Genomic DNA, 18,144 nt, shown 5'->3' with positions numbered 1-18,144 from the left:
AGGATCGAGAAGATTTCTTCAGTAATGCCTTGGGAGCAAGGGACGAACTATCTCTAGTCAAATCTTTCTGCATTTCTTGTTTTCTAGTTTGAACTGCATTCTCGTTATCACTCAAATAGTCAGACTGTGTTATTTCTTCCAGAAGTTGGCTGGTTTTATCAGATATTGTTTCAGAAGATAACGCGCCAAGCAAAGATTCATCATCAATAGGCAAGCCTTCGTCTCTTTCAACTACTTTCTCCTCTTCAGGAACAGCCACAACATCTTGATTTACTTGTATAGTTTCAATGGTATCAGACTTATCTGCTCGCTGTAAGGCAATCTCTGCATCATTTACACGTTGTGTAGCCTCAAGTTCAAAGGCAACATGTTTGTGACATCCTCCTCGGCTTTCACTGCATCCAGCTGTGCCTTTTTAGCAATTTCATGCAATTTGCTAACTTCCGTCTGCAACTCCTCCTTTCTATTTTGCAACCGTTTAAGCTCCACCTCAGAGTTGGCTAAATTTGTTTGGCACTCCTTGATATCTTCTTGAGCAACCGAAAGTGCCTTCTCCTTTTCTATTATGTCGTTTTCATCATTGCTCTCATTAGAACCTTGTGCCGAATCACGCTCTTCTTTTGCAGCCTCCAATGATTCTATGGCTACCTGAAGCCTAGCCTCGGCCAATGAAAGAGCGAACTGCTTCCTTTGCGATTTGTTCCTCATTGGAAATTTCTTGAATGATGTCAAGGGTAGAATTAACACTGTTCCAAGCAGTTGCCGCTTCATCATGCAAGAAAATCGCAGTCTTGGATATCTTTTTTACCTTTCAAATGGTCATTGGGCAAGTCAACGTCATATACAAAATATAACTATAGATAATTCTCTGCTTCTTCTGCTTAAATAAAGTACAGCAATTGTGTGAATGCATAATAGAGCTGTTTCTTGAAGAGAATGAAGTCGAAAACTAAACACCTATTATAATTTTTTGTCTCATTTAAGACAAACAGTTGGTTTTATGAAAACGTCATTTGAGATTTTTCTACCTTGCAGGTTCGGTTACCCTCAATGGACGGAAGGGTTGCCTTGGTTCCTTGGGCAGATATGTTGAATCATAGTTGTGATGTATGTACGGTCAATTCCAAAGAAATTTCCTTATTATGATTTTGCCCATGAAAATTTCTAACTCCAATTTCTTTTCACTGGTTTAGGTGGATACCTTTTTGGATTATGATAATTTATCAAAGGGAATTGTCTTTACTACAGATCGGCCGTATCAACCAGGTGAGCAGGTAAACATAGATTGAAAGATTGGAATTTGTTATCTAGGATAAAGTTAGCACAAAGCAAACAAGTTCCAAACAAAATGATAAGCTATTAATTGATTAAAGCTTTATTTGATCATGATATTTTTCACCAGTATGGCATCATCGGAGTAAGTCTAAGCGTTAAGTCCAAAGATTAGATTTGACTGCTTGTATCATATTACCTAGGTGTTCATTTCATATGGAAAAAAATCAAATGGGGAGCTTCTATTATCGTATGGGTTTGTTCCAAGGGAAGGCGCCAATTCTTGTGATTCAATTGAGTTGTCAGTGTCACTCAAGAAATCTGATAAATCCTACAAGGAGAAATTAGAACTCTTGAAAAAGTATGGATTATCAGGGTGAGTACCTAGAACTCCAAAATTTTACCACCATTCGTATATGGTTGAAGTTCCTTCTTTTTGCTTTAAAAAATAGTTCTAGTTTGATCCGTAGTTATTTGACATTTTCTAATTTACATAATAGCTTTTCCCATGATAAAGTAACGTCCAAAATATCCATTTTTGAACTGTGGAACACTAATGAAAAATAACTAAATGTACTACCATTTTTTTAAGCAAATTCGGTATCTTTTAGAATTTTATTTATTTACTGATATAGCTTCTGTTTTCATAATGGCCATAAGCCCATAACCTTTCGTTTCTTACTCTCTCTTGATGACTCTATATTATCTGATATGCCTTTAAGATATCATTCTGATAAATACTTTTAACTTTAATAGTTACCAACTTACTTTGTTCTATTTTTTGTCAGATCTCAATGTTTTCCAATACAGATTACTGGTTGGCCATTGGAGTTAATGGCTTATGCTTATTTAGCTGTTAGTCCTCCAAACATGTGATAGCGCAATTTGAAGAGGTATGAACTAAACTAACTTTTCTGATATTGTTGTTGTAGAACTCAACTAGTGATTCTTTTGACAGATGGCTACAGCAGAATCAAATAAAACTACCGCCAAGAAAGATTCGAGATATCCTGAAATAGAGGAGCAAGCATTGTGAGAATCCAGTATATCAAAATACAACAATTTTTTACAGGCAAGAAACCTTTTGATGCCTTCATCTCTTACTTTTAGAGCGGTCATAGCTTTTGAGAACTTTGTGTTTCTTTGGTGATAAATCGAGTTAAAATTAAGATAAAACAAAAGGTGATTTCTTTGGTGGCAACGATTTAAATGGCTTAGAATAGCTAAAGTTTGACAGACTAATCTTGTAATGACACGCGGTAAGAAAAATTCCTTTTTTGAGTAAATCAACATCACATCACTAGTTAAGGACGGTAATTGAGAAATAAATTATTAATCTCGCTACGTTACCAATAATATTTCTGTCAATTTCTATCAATTCTGGTTTATAATTGTGTTTAATGAAAGTGTCTTTGTAGATGTGTCTAATAAAAATATCTTTTTTATAACTTGTTTAATAAAAGTGTCTTTATAAATATATTTTCTGAATGTGTCTCTTTATACATATATTTAAAATATAATAATTAATTATTGTTAGTAATAAGTTGACAGATAATATTAGAAAGACATTTGGAAATTTTTCTGGCTGAAAATATTTTTCTGTTAAGTGGACCTTCCTTTTTGGATAGACCAAAAACATAAAATGAAACGAATGGTTAGGTGTCCACAAATATTGAAAAAACCAAATGAATATGGTTTTTAAAAATACAATATAAACTAAGATGAACGGACATTATGAAAAAACAGAAGTTTTATTTATCTTAAAAATTAATTAGAAGTGTATGTTATTGTTTTCAGTTCAGTATTAAACCATATTGAAGGAAAAAACTCAACATAATAAGGTGGAGCAACTAAACAAAATAAATAAACAAAAAATAAATACTAATCAAACAAACAGACATCTCTCCACAGTCATATCTAGCAATGCCGTCAACAACTAAAAGATCAAACTCAGTCCACTCTTATAGCTCTTAATTGATTTGTTGAAAAAATCTGTAACACCTGAGAAATTCCCTAGCCCCCACCAGTCCTCTTTTACCATTTTGAGAATCCTCATGAGTGATCTAAGAATTTAAACTCCGGAACAGCCTCGGACTCCCTAGCAAACTACTATTCTCTACAATCAAAGGACAATGATCAGATAAACCTCTTTGCTCGCCTTTCAACATTGTCTCAGAAAACTCTTCAATCCATCCCACGCTAATCAATACCCGATCAAAGCGACTGCACAATTGACCCCGGAACCACGTAAATTTCCGATCATTCAGCTCTAGAACCACCAGCTCCATATCTTGTATCCATGTTTTAAAAACTACTGCTGATATTGTAAACATACTAGCTCATTTCTTTTCTTCCACTTGCACAACTTCATTGAAGTCACCCATGTAGTAAATAGGGACTTGACACAAACCATAGATAAAACTCAACCAGCAGAACACAAAATTAAAATTCTTGTTTGTCAATCACCCCTTCCACACACAACCATCTCTTCCTTTTATAGCAGTTACGCAAGTCAAATATCAGTACGTCCCACAACAACAAAAAACCTCTAAAAGCACCATCCGTAACTCACAAGAACCCAATCCACTGCATCATTTTTCCAAAATTTCATTGCATCAACTTTGTATCCACCTGCTTTTTCGTCTCTATTAATCCTAACATGTTCAAACTAGATTTTGTCTTAAATTTTTCACTATACTCAAGCTTCCAACACCCGCTAGGCCCTCACATTCAAAAACTAAAATCATTTAAAAATTGTATTCAACACCTTATTCCGATTTTTAGGACGACTCCTTCTTGCTTTCTCTTTTTGTTTTCCTTGCTTCCTTTTCTGTGCAATAAGCCAATAAGTTCATTCTGAGTTTGAAGAGCAGTCATAATATCATCTTTTTCATCATAAGGAATAGCTCCTGATTCCATCGCCAAATCCCAAGCTACTCTATTTTCCTCCAAGTTTGCAACCCAACTACCACCTTGCTCTACCTGGTACGGCTCACTGTCAACGTTATTATCCGAACATCCCGACTTCTCCAAATCCCTTATAGCCCCTTCCTCTTGGACACAAATTTCCTCCAACAAAATAGTTTCACCCCCTGAATCTAATTCCTCAACTTCACCATCCCTCATCGAGTTAGTTCCAGTGTTCCTTTTGTCAGTCACATTCACCCTATTTGCTCTGGCACAGGATCCATTCAACTCCCCAACTCATTCCTAGCTACTGTTTTTCCTACATCTCCTGCGCTTACAACGTCACCCTCTGCACCAGCCTCATATCTCTTCTTTGTCAGTTTCTCATGGCTAAGCAGTTCTCCGCCAGACTCGCCTTTTGCCCTGCACCACCGATCAACTCCTTCCTGGCACCAATCAGCTCAGTAGTGGCTCGACAAGCTCCTTGCGGTTTACTACTATCCACATCATCGTTCTCTGCCCGACGGTCATCACAGTCGCCGCCACCAACAACCAGCCGTCCTGCTTCCAGCCCTCCCTCCCCCACCATTCTCCTCGTTGCTGTTGGGCCTCACAAACTCCACAGCCGCTACGTGAAAGGCAGAACCTTCCACCCTCTTCTCTCCCAAGATCGCGCAGTCCCCTTCATCGGCACCCGCAACCTCCGCCAAAGCAGACTTAGGAATATGTAGAACAATGTACGCACCATCGCACCCCACCTTAAACTCTTCTACAGCGCAACCGAAGCCATGACCATCCACAACAAGAAGCTGCTGGTCTCTTCTATCCATGTAAAGCGCCGTTGAATTTCTTCTAGTTGTGAGTACCCGCTGGTTATGTCATTGTTGATTATTTAAAATTTGATGTTGAGACTTGTTATATGTATTTAATTTTTTTATTTTATAAAACCGTAAATCCAATCCAATCCAAACCGCTTGAAATTGGATCAGATCGGATCGATTTTTTTTAAAAAAGCATCCAATCCAAATCGCACCGCAAGTAAAACTAGTGTTCGGATCAGATGAATTTTTTACTCAAAATCGTCCAAACTGCACCGCGAACACTCCTACCTGTTCCATCAGATGAGCCTGTTTGGTATTGGCCCATATCATACCATTTATCTTTGTGATACTGTGCACTTCTATTGGGCCCTTTGTAATTTAAACAACCCATATTAGAGTTCAATTTTACTAAAGTAGCCTCCCCAAATCTTACTCTCCCATAGTCCTATGATACCGTTTTTTCAGACGTGGCTTCATTGCTGCTCAATGGGGATCCCAAAGAATCCGCAGATACCATAACTGCCTTCCTAATCATAGGATTTGCCCTTTTTTTGTTTGAATTCCCTTGCTGCCATTCATCCAACTCCTCAATTGCAAAGACCTTTCTACCCTTATCATGATCTTCTCCTCGTGGCACCTATGTCACCATCTCTGCCGTCATGTCCCAACCTAGTTTCAAAGATTCCTCCCTTCCTTCATCAGCTTTGTTGTATCTTTCCTCAAAGGCAACTCCCCCTTTTGTTACCGGTCCTGTCTTCTGTAAAATATTCACCTCGGCTACACGACTTTTTTCACGGTCGATGTACTCCTTTTCTAATGGACTGTTACTATCTTCATCCTCCTTATCCTTTTTCGCCTTAACGTCAATGTGCCTTCTGTACTTAACCTCTCCCACAAAGATCTCTTTTCCCTGCAATCGCATTCGATTCATCTCTTTTGTTGTTTTCAAAGCCCCTCCTTTTGTCGTGTACCTTATAAAACAAAAAAAAAAGTGAATTCTTCCATACGTGATAGGTATATGTTATCCAATCTGTCCACTTAAACAGATGAAATAATACTTTTTTCGACGCATCATCAGATAGGTTATCCACAAAAATTGTCAAAGAGTCATTCTCCAATCGTCGATACTCTTCCCGATTCCAAACCTACGAATCTCTTACGTGATATGGTTGCCTAACTCTATGCCATCTTGTGTTTTTCCACTCCCATCCCTCTCTCCCAGGACCTCTCATTGATACAAATCCTCTACTTATTTCAGCAAAAAATCCATAAAATATCCAGCTTCATATTTAAATAAGAGAAAACTAACATCGCACGGAGAAAATTGATGGTAACCGTAGTTGAGTACTCACTCTTTCTCAAATTTAGAAATTATGCCTGGTTGACAGAGGAGACAATTTGTCGACGCAGAAGCTTGATAGCAGAGCGAGAAGATGAATGGTGGCAGCCGCGACGCCAAGCTCTAGGGTTTCTAATGGTTTAAGAATACTGTAGTGAAAATTTGGTATACAATTTGTTTACTAAATAAACATATAATTAAGTTACTCAAAAAATAAACATATAATTAATTAATCGTAGTTATGAATGTATTTAAGCTATTTTTATTTATAATTTTGTATTTTCACGAGGAAATTGTCTATCGTAAAATAAAATATATGATGGAATGATTTGTATAAAAAGTCTTAGCACGAAATAAAATTATGTATAATGAGTTTGGTTTTTGTTGTTTTTTATTATATTTTTATGAGTCGATAGAAATATAAATTTAAGTAAACTAGGTGTTAAATTTTAAATTTGTTTTAAATTTTTAATGGCTCACACCCCTAATTGCAGATATGTTATCTCAACATAGATACCTGAGTATATTTTTGATTGAATCTAAGTGTTACTTATTATAGTTGGCAATAATAATAACCTATCAACTTATCTTTTGGTTTTTTATAGTATCATTGATTCGTCTTCAATTTAAATTTTATTTAAGAGTTTGTCATTGGTTAATGAGTTGGTTCTATTAAGTAGTAATATTTTTATTTTAGTATTTTTGACAAATTTTAATAGTAAAAATAAAATACTTAAAAATAAAAAAAAATTTTAAGAAGCTATAATTTATATATTTTTTTTAAAATATCTTTGTTACTTAAAAAATGTTTATAACATAATAAATAAACAAAAATGACTTCTATATTGTTATACTTAAATATAATTATAATAAAAAGTCATTTTTATATAAAGTATTCAAATATTAAATTATTTTAAAAAAATTTTAGAAAAAATTCACTCAAACAACACAAATATTATTGAAATTGAATCCAATTAACACTAAAAAATCATTTCATTCAATTTCAAATTTTGAAGACTTTCCACAAATAATTTTTTGAAACGGAAAATATTTATCTTTTCTAAAAGTAATGCATGAAATTTCTTTAATTTCTTTAATTTCATATTATTATTCCAAAATCCATATTCATTCTTTTTTTTTTAATTTTTGGGGAGACTCAACCATTTTTTTCATTTTATATTTTTGGTCTGTACTAAAGTCCAAATAATAGAAAATTTTTTCGGGTGGGAAAATCTTTGAAATATCCCGAGTTACTACTTACTAAGCATTGATCTACTCAATGAAATGATTCCCTTTGGCACGTGTTATCATAAAATTAGTCGATCAAACCTTAACCACCTTTAGTCATTTAATATTATGTCACTGTAGAACTCACCATACAAATATATATATATATATATATATATAGGATCCCGCTAAGAAGACAATGAAATATGTATACAATGTTTACAATGGGCTTTTTATTAAGCCCAATTGAAATTAAAGCAGAAAATTAACCCTAATCCTATTATGGCTGTTTACTTTAACACACCACCAGATTTTTGCTATTTTCACTTTTTCCCCAAATCTCTAATCTCTATCCCTTTTTTTTCGCCGTTTCTTCTCTCCCCACTCAAACCCTCCCAATTCGTTGTAGAGACCCGTTACGGCACTAGAACCCTTAGTCCCGCAACCTGCAACCAAGGAAGGTCACAGGTGAACGCAAGCGATCTGTTCGTTGCCCTCAAGCACGGCGCCGTCACTGAACATCCGGCCTTCGCTGCAACCCAGTCGCTGACGAGAAGCCGCCGATCAGAACTGCCGCCAAAGAGATCTCACTGCCAAACTGAACATGATTAGATGGTAGTGGTGTTCATAGATTAGTTAGTTTTGTTTTAATTGATTTAATTGGGGGTGTTTTTATTTTTAATTTTGTTTTTCCTTACCGATTAGTGAGTGTTCTTTTTTTTTTTTCAGATGGAGTGATTATTATTGTTATAAAGAGCAGTATTTTGGAGCTGTTATGTTTTAGCTTCAGCTCCAGGCTTTCAAAAATTGGATCCCAATTTATTAGATGTAACCCACTTTGATTATTTCGTTCTCTTTGTTCTTTATGTCTCTGATCTCTATGATTTTCTCTCTAGTTTCTAAAAAAATAAAATGGTGTGCCATATACTAATCTTGTATATAGGGAATCCAGCAATAGAGAATCATTCATTAGTGTTTTGGATAATTTACTTTTTTTAAGGTTTTGTGAATTGTGAGTGCTTTATGACAAGAATTGTTGTTGGAATTAGGAAATGATATATCAGCTCTTTGATTTTTATTGCTCATGATTCATCACCACCACTATATACCAGTACTACCACTTCTTGAGAATCATTCTTTGACTGATTGTTGAGAATTCTATAGTGTATATGTTTAGTGTATAGTTGCTCCTTCATATTACCTATTTTTATTCCTATGATCATTTTGTCTGCTGGAGTTCTTTTTTTTATTTATTTATTTTTCATCTTCATTGGTCCTATTTAATAGAACAGTGTACGAAACACATGTATAAAGCCTCCACATCATTTTCAAGATTTGTTTCTCCTTGTCTTTTTTAAAGATTTTATTGTTAACTGCCCCTGGAATTGATTTTGAAAGCATCTTGGATTGTTGTTAGAATTGAGAGTAGAATGAGAGTCGAATGTTAGAAATGAATGGATTTTATTTTATTTCTTTTCATTTAAGTAATTAGTACTTGCAATGATGCAGCTAGTTGAAAACAGCAACTATACCAGACTAAGCAAAGACAAACCAAACTCTAAATTGGCCAAAGACAAACTCAGATGGGTAAAAAGGTATCCCATTGATTACATGAATACATGAACATATCTAGATATTTTTTACGACAATCTGCTGATCCGCATTTGTTTTGTTCAACAGAAACTAGTCGGAACGCATTGCTCACCTTGCTACATTAACAACTTATTTACCCACTTGCTACATTAACTACCAGATTATAATGAGTTTACTTACTGCTGACATGCTTAGGGATTTGTTTATGTCACATTAGAAAGACTTGATTCCAGAACATATTTTGTTTTTCTACAATACAATGATTTATTGGTTATGTTACCTTAATATTATCTATGTTTTTTCATATGTTAGAATCACGGATTTATCAAAGTTATTTGGTAAAGTTATCATATTTGTGCATGTTGAAATAGGTGACCAATAAACATCCACCAATATAGCTAAACTGAACATCCGATACCATACTATAATGAACATCCAGTTTAACTTGGTCAAAATCAAAACATAACAACCAAGTGCTACACACTCAAATACTAACGGCTAACCATCCATGCTTAGAGTAAAAATGAACATCCAGTCACACGAAATAAAAATAGTAAAATGGTTCGTTCTAACAAATGGAAAAAGGGTTTTTGCAATTAATAACATGTGGACTTTTGCAACACCTGCCTCAAAACCTTTAAACTAACATGAATCCTTTAAAAATAGAGATGAGAAAATATACACTATCACAACCTTGTCCAATTAATCCTACTTTTTGTTGAAGGAGCTTAACAAAGACATGAAACCACCGGCTTGTTCGAGAACATTCAGGCCAGCAACAGCACCATGGTTTATATCTTGAGATGCGTGTAGATGAACCACCTGCCAAAAAAAAAAAGAAAAAGTCAAACAGTTATGTTCTTGGATAGTACTATACCAAATAAACATACAAAGTTGAGATTAAGCCAAACATCTATTGGGGATGAATTCTTTTGTTTTCTCCGACTTGAATTCTTGAAGGACTTCTCAAGGGTAGTGCCGAGCCTCTTACTCTTTGGCCTGTCCTTTGTGGTGACCTTCGATGGGCCTAGGATGTCTTCAACACCGACATCGTTTGAACTCTGTGAGCCAATGTAAGAATACCATGCCATATAAATAAATAACATGCCAGCAAGCATAATGTGCAGGTATCATATACGTACAAAACACTCATGTAAGGATACCATGCCATATAAAACACACACCCATATAAATCATACAAACTCCATACCCATATAAACCACATAATATGCATAAAGCATGTGATCATATAAAAAAATTTAAATTATATGCAGTTCTCATACAAAGATACCATGCCATTACAAAGCACTAAAATAACCATGTCATGATTAACATGCAGGAAATCCAAGTACCATACACTTTAATTTAGTTCTAGTTCACAACCCCTGCATCACCTTATATTTGTTTTTTAATTTATCAAATGACCATCATGTAGCAATAATATACGCATATCAATATATGGCCATTCCAATGCATACCAACTAGCTAATTTAGGCTATTCCAACATCCATATAAAATATATGGCCATCTGGATGACAGATACAAATATAAAAGAATGGTTAGTATATAAAACATGCAATATAATATGCAGGCAGCATGCATTCATATACAAAAAAAAATAATTATAAAATATGCTTGCTGCACATAAGTATACTATACCTTTAAAAACAATCATATACGCATGAAACGATTAATTAATTCTTTCAAATTATGCATGGATATAATCATATCACTCAATATAAAATAATCACACATTTAATTCAATATAAAACAAATACCTCATCTACAGTGTGACATAAAATCTAAATTTTTCGAAAACTAAACATCCATGGCAGAATTTGTTTATGAAAATAGCTCACCTGGTTTGACTTCTCAACGCCGACGAGGACATCGCCGGATATGTTTTGAGGTTGGTCTGATGAAACCACTGCAACGGTAGACATATCACAGCTTAGGGGTTCAACGAGATCGCACTCCATTAATGAATCTTTGTCCGGTGGTGTGCATGAAGGATGACCCTCGTTTAAAATGCGTTCGTCTTGAGATGGAGCCACTGGGAAGACAGTCTTCCAGAAACAAATACTCCTTGCTGCAGGTTTGGGTTGCTGCGCTAGCGCAAAGACCACGCAAACCACCTATGCACAGTTCGAACAACACGGCGGTTAGAAGAGAGGCAGACGGCAGTCAGTGATCTTGCAGTGCTGAGGCGACGAGATCCTCGAATTAGTGGAGAGAGTTGAATTCACGCTGTCTTGATGGACAATAATCCTAATTTGTTTCAAAATTCAAATTAGAAAGAAATCAAAACTAATTAGTTACCCATAATTTAATTTGTTTCAAAATTCAAATTAGAAAGAAATCAAAATTAATTAGTTATCCATAATTTAACGTTAATTTCAATTAAGCCCCCATTGTATGTATTGTACCATAGGTATATTGTCTCCTCATACTTTTCCATATATATATATCAAAGTAGACATATGATCGAGTGATTCTAAATCTTTGCCATGATCGAGAATATTTAACTCTATACTATACACTAATAATTTAACTCATATCATATTCATTTATAACATGAAAGAAACTACGTGCATATGTCATTCAAACTACATTAACAAGTCTGAGTTTAGTTTAGATGGTAAATGTTTTTCATACTCAAGGACAGCAGCCTTTCAAGAATCTCCCTCTCGAAGTTACGAGCCAAGGAAAACACTCGTTTATCAACGTGCTTCAATTTAGGGCACCAACGAATGTGCACACGCTGAAGACGAGGCATTGAACCATTTCCTAATCTAAGGTATTTGAGACGCACCCTTGTCATGTGAAGCACTCCAAGGACCACCCAAATTCAGATTATCCGCACATCTTGCAATCCTTTCAAAGCATGTATGTCTTCGGAGTTCAACTCTTTGGCATTCACATGTGACAACTTAATCTTGCTAAGACTTGGCGGAAATGCAATTGCATCCAACGAGAGCTTTTTCAGATATTTTAGGCAGTGCAGGCTCCTCAAGGGTTCTTTTTCCTTTATCCGAAAATCAAACAGATATAAACCCAGTGATATCAAGTTGGGAAAGCAACCCGCGTTGAGCAGGAACTCTACTTCAGGAGTAAGATGCACATATTAAGGTTTGGAGATTGGAGATTGCATCTTGTCCCTAGTTCCTTCTTCTTGTGATAGTGTCAAATACTCGTGACTGTAGTGAAGATGTCTCAGCTGTTTAATCTGTCCAATACTTATGTCTGTCCCCTTGTCTCCTCAAGTTTGCACAAATAATTTGGAACGTCCCAATATGCGCTTGCTCTCAAGGACCTTAGATGGATCAACTTCTCCATAACCTCCTCATGTGCTACTTCCTTAGTGAAAGGCGATAAGTAAAGCACATTAAACGAACATGTCTGTGATTCACTACATGTTACTGAACAAATCTCCAAAGAGATCGTGGATCTGGCATGTTTCACTAAGTTACGATCCACTAATGCCTTCAAGTAATCCTCGCCAATATCTTCAGGCTGCGGTGGTGCCTTTGATGTTCCGGTTTGTCTTACTTGTATGAAACCTTTGTCTTCAATATCTTCTTCGTCTGGTCGATATCATCATCATCACACCAATGAGGAACTAAATTCTCAATACTTTTCCATTCTGTTTCTGATCTCTTCCTCTTTGCAACAATAGCCAATGGCAAATCCTTGCAACTTTTTCGACAATTGATTTACCAATAGGCTCTAACTCAGCAGGACACAACCTTTTTCTCCATTCAAAATGGCTAGGTTCATGGTGAGGTTCCTTTGGCCCTGCATAACATTTTGTGTAGTCACCAATATCCTGCTCCCGTTATTGTGTTTTGGGAGAAGATAATACTTCAGCTTGTTCCACACGTCATCCAGCACTACCAAATACTTTCTCCCTTTCTCATTCAAATGTATTCTCACCTTGGACTTCAACTCTTGTTCGTTTTCCGTTATATGTGTGATGATGACATCAGAGATCGAACAAGGCTTGACAAAACTTCCTTTTCTCTATAATCTTTGGAAACAGTTGCCCATGCACGACAAGGAAATACCTTCCTCACCTCATTGCTATCGTAACATTCCTCCTCATTGAATCTTCTTCCCTCACTTGATTAATTACATCAATGAAATCTTTGACAAATCCTACTACATTCTTTTCCTTCACACTCCTATTGATACCAATCATATCACCTTCACGAATGCAATGTGTCTCAAGCTCAACACCATTCATCACAGGAGAATTCTGAAAGATATCTTCGTTTTCTGTTGTTATGATGATCCTACTGTTGGGAAAACTCAACACAGGTTTAAATAAAAAACCTGTCTAACAGAGGAAGTACTAAAAATAATTTTCCCACAACCTGTGCAATTAAATGGACAATATCAAAGATACTCTAAGCAACAAATATAATGGCAGAAATTAAATAATCAGACACCAGAATTTTAACGTGGGAAAACCCCCAAAAGAGGGACAAAAAAACCCACGGGACCTAGTCTAGAAAAATCTTCCACTATCAGAATAATGGGTACACAAACAGTCTTCCTAGTAACACTAGGACATCTCAACAATCAACAAAATACATCACTAAAACTAGTGGAATCAACATAAACCCTCCACAAAGTGGATATCTCAAATCAGGCAAAAGAGAAGGCAATACAACAAATAAGTTATATCCTAATGTTCATCTCTACACCAGAAACAACATACTAAAATTTCATAAGAAATGGAGCAAGTTTACCAAGTCAATGTGATCAAGATAGCCATGCTCTTTTTCCCCAAATTTTTCCTTCTCCAATGCCGAAACCCTTGCTGTTTCTTTTCTTTCATTCAAAATGCATGAAGCCTTCAAAATCTCTCTCTCCTTTCCTCCGTGGCTTAAAGCCATTTTCTTTTATTTATTTATTTATTTATTTGTTTTAATGTGTGGGCCCTACTTGAGGTTGGGGACCCACCAACAAATCTCCCCCTCACCAACTCAAGTGGGGATAGGCTGCTCCACCAAACCCGCCTTCTCTTTGCAGGAATCAAACTTCACTGCAGGTAAACTCTTAGTCATCATATCTGAACCATTATCATCAGTATGGATCTTCTCTAGTGCATATGACTTCATCTCAAAAGCTTGACGTATCCAATGATACCTCACCTCTATGTGCTTCGATCTGGAATGAAACGTCGGATTCTTGCTGAGATGGATAGCACTCTGACTGTCACAAAATAACACAAACTTCTCTTGATTGATGCCTAACTCTTGTAGAAATTTTTTCATCCACAAGAGTTCCTTAGAAGTTTCAACAACAGCAATGTATTATGCTTCTGTAGTAGACAAATCAACACATTTCTGAAGTCGAGATTGCCACGACACAGCTCCCCCTGCAAAAGTCATCATATAACCAGAAGTAGACTTCCTTGAATCAAGATCCCCAGCCATATATGCATTTGTGTAACCATCCAACACAGGTTGGCCACTCCCAAAGCATAAACAAATTCTGGAAGTACCATTTAGGTATCTGAGAATCCACTTCACTGCTTGCCAGTGTTCCTTGCCAGGATTAGAGAGAAACCGACTAACAACTCCAACTACATGAGCAATATCTGGCCTGGTGCAAACCATAACATACATCAAACTGCCAACTGCAGATGCATATGGAATCTTCTTCATTTCTGCTTTCTCTTTCTCACTTGTAGGACATTGCTGTGAACTTAGCTTGAAATGACTAGCAAGTGGAGTACTAACAGGTTTGGAATTACTCATGCTAAACCTCTCTAAAACCTTCTCAATGTACTTCTGTTGCGACAACCACATTTTCCCATTCTTCTTGTCACGAGTGATACTCATGCCAAGGATTTTCTTTGCAGGACCCAAATCCTTCATAGCAAAGGATCTGTTCAAGTCTTTCTTAAGACTTTCAATCTTCTTAGTATCATGACCAACAATCAACATGTCATCAACATAAAGCAAGAGAATTATAAAATCACCATCAGAGAATTTCTTAACATACACACAATGATCAGAAGAAGTCTTACTATACCCATAACTTTTCATGAATGAAGGAATCAAACTTCGTGTACCACTGCCTTGGCGCTTGCTTCAACCCATATAAGCTCTTCTTCAACTTGCATATAAGGTGCTCCTTTCCTTTAACCTCGAAACCCTCTTATTGCTCCATATAAATTTTTTTATCTATGTCACCGTGAAGGAATGCAGTCTTCACATCAAGCTGCTCAACCTCTAAATTCAAGCTAGCTGTCAATCCAAGCACAACTCGAATAGAGGACATCTTCACAACTAGAGAGAAAATCTTCTCAAAATCAATACCTTTCTTTTGCTCAAAACCTTTCACAACTAATCGAGCTTTGTACCTTGGTTGTGAGACATTTTCATCCGCTTTCAACTTGAACACCCATTTATTCTTGAATACTCTCTTACCCTTCGGCAACTTCACCAATTCAAAAGTATGATTCTCATGCAAAGATTTCATTTTTTCTTGCATGGCCTTCAACCAATCTTCCTTATGCTCATCAGACATAGCTTCCTGGTAGCTCTCCGGCTCTCTAGTTTCAGTGTTCATCACATACTTATGAGGAGAGTATTTTTGAGAAGGATGACGCTCTCTAATAGATCTTCTCAATTCAGGCTCAATTGGTGGTTCAGGTGGAACTTCAACATCTGGAACCTCAGGTTGAGGTGTAGGTTCATCATGCAAATCATCACCATCATTATCAACTTGTACATCTCCCCCATCAACAGGAGGTCTAGTGGAAGGACTAGGTTCATCATCAACAGAACGCCTAACAGTTATTGACTTATCTGTCTTCTCAAGATCTTCAATAGTTTGGTCTTCAAGAAAAATCATATCTCGGCTTCTAATTATCTTCTTGCTCACCGGATCCCATAATCTGTAACCAAAGTCTTCGTGACCATAACTCATGAAGATACACTGCTTTGACTTCCCATCAAGTTTAGACCTTTCATCTCTTGGAATGTGAACAAAAGCTCTGCAGCCGAACACTCGCAAGTGACTATAGGAGACATCTTTCCCTCTCCAAACTTTCTCTGGAACATCACCATTTAGTGGAACGGAAGGAGAAAGGTTGATCAAATCTATTGCAGTCCTCATCGCTTCACCCCAAAAGGATTTAGGCAACTTTGCATGAGAGAGCATACACCTTACTCTATCATTGATAGTACGATTCATTCTCTCAGCAAATCCATTATGTTGAGGAATCTTAGGAACCGTCTTCTCAAGCTTAATCCCATGTCTTTTACAATACTCTTCAAATGGACCCCTGTATTCACCACCATTATCTGCTTGAACACATTTCAATTTCCTTCCTGTTTCTCTTTCAACACTTGCATAAAAGTATTTGAAGATACAGAGCACCTGAGATTTCAAAACAAAAGCCCACACTTTTCGAGAATAATCATCAATAAAAGTAACAAAATATGATGCACCACCTAGTGCCTTAGCATCCATAGTGCAAACATCAATGTGAACTAAATCTAGAATATGTGATCTTCTATGAGGTCCAGAATTATGAAATGATACTCTAGCATGCTTTCCAACAAAACAATGAGTGCAAGTATTTAAAGTTGTACCTTTCACTAGAAGTGAGTGCTTCTTGGCCAAGACGCTTAGTCCTTTCTCGCTCAAGTGACCAAGACGTATATGCCACAAATCAGAAGAGGAATCATCAGCTACATTCACATCTTCTTTGCATAGCTTTGCTTGCAACCGGTAGAGAATAGTGAGACTATTGTCTTCTCTAGCAACAATGAGAGCTCCTTTGGTAACCTTGCATTTTCCACTACCAAAGGAAGTGCAATACCCCTCTTGATCCAATGCCTTCACTGAAATGAGATTGAACCGCATATCTGGCACATGCTTAACATTCTTCAACTGCAACTTGCATCCCATGTTGGTTTCAAGCCACATATCACTCATACCAATGATATCACACACTCCTTTATCTCCCAATTTGATCTTGCCAAAATTTTCAGCAGTATAGGAAGTAAGAAATTCACGCCTCGGAGTGACATGACATGAGGCACCAGAGTCCATAATCCAAGTGGAATCATCACAGATAAGATTCACATAATTTTCATCATATGTGATAAGAACATCTTCATAAACAATAGCAGCAGTTTCTTTATCACTATCTTTACCTTTGTCTCCATTTCTTCTCCTTGATTGTTCTCTTTTCAAGAATCTACAATACCTCTTGATATGCCCCAGCTTGCCACAATGGTGACAAATGAACTCCTTTCTTGGCTTGTACTTTCCTCTTGACTTGCTTCGACTCTCTGACCTGTCAGAACTGTGAGGTTTTCTACTTTGACTTCTCCCCCGTGACTCTGAAACAAGTGCTTCTGACTGGGAGGAGGCATTAGTCAAACCTCGTTCTCTTCTTCTGGCTTCTTCATTCAACATACTCTCTTTAACCATTGCTAACATCAACTTTCCTTTTGGAGCTGAGTTAGTCAGTGTCACAACCAGAACTTTCCAACTATCAGGCAAAGAGCTCAACAACAACAAGGCTTATAACTCATCATTCAAAGTGATTTCATTATTTGTCAGTTGGTTCACCGTCTCCTGAAAAATGCTCAAGTGCTCCGGCATTGATTTACCTTCAATGTACTTTATATTGACAAGCTTCCTAATTAAGAATGCTTTGCTTTGCACATTTTTTCTCTCATATAATTCTTTCAATTTCTTCCACATCTTCTCAGCATTTGTTTCGGTGTCAACATGTAGATACACGCTAAGATCAAGTCATTGCCTAATCAAAGCAACTGCCTTTCGATTCAGTTTCTTCCATTCAGCATCGGATTTAGTACCTTTGGATTTATCCCCTTCCACAGGATTATACAAGTCCTTGCTATACAGCATATCTTTCATGAGGGTCTTTCAAATTGAATAATTTTGGGAATTCAATTTAACCATATTCGGTCTATGAGTATTTTCCTCCATTTA

The 18,144-nt window shown here is 36.5% G+C and overlaps 1 protein-coding gene across 1 annotated transcript; it reads left to right on the top strand.

Annotated features, from left to right (window-relative positions):
* Window positions 1-913: 913 nt before the first annotated feature.
* Window positions 914-2,148, top strand: LOC107485623 (uncharacterized). Its single transcript, XM_016106164.3, has 4 exons — window positions 914-1,107; window positions 1,194-1,274; window positions 1,476-1,648; window positions 2,061-2,148. Exons 1-4 carry the CDS (start codon window positions 1,051-1,053, stop codon window positions 2,146-2,148), a joined length of 399 nt encoding a protein of 132 aa, XP_015961650.1. The 5' UTR covers window positions 914-1,050.
* The last annotated feature ends 15,996 nt before the right edge of the window (window positions 2,149-18,144 follow it).

Source organism: Arachis duranensis, chromosome 4 (genome assembly GCF_000817695.3).
Source record: "Arachis duranensis cultivar V14167 chromosome 4, aradu.V14167.gnm2.J7QH, whole genome shotgun sequence".
Classification (NCBI taxonomy): domain Eukaryota; kingdom Viridiplantae; phylum Streptophyta; class Magnoliopsida; order Fabales; family Fabaceae; genus Arachis; species Arachis duranensis.
This window is presented reverse-complemented; position numbering and strand designations above follow the sequence as displayed.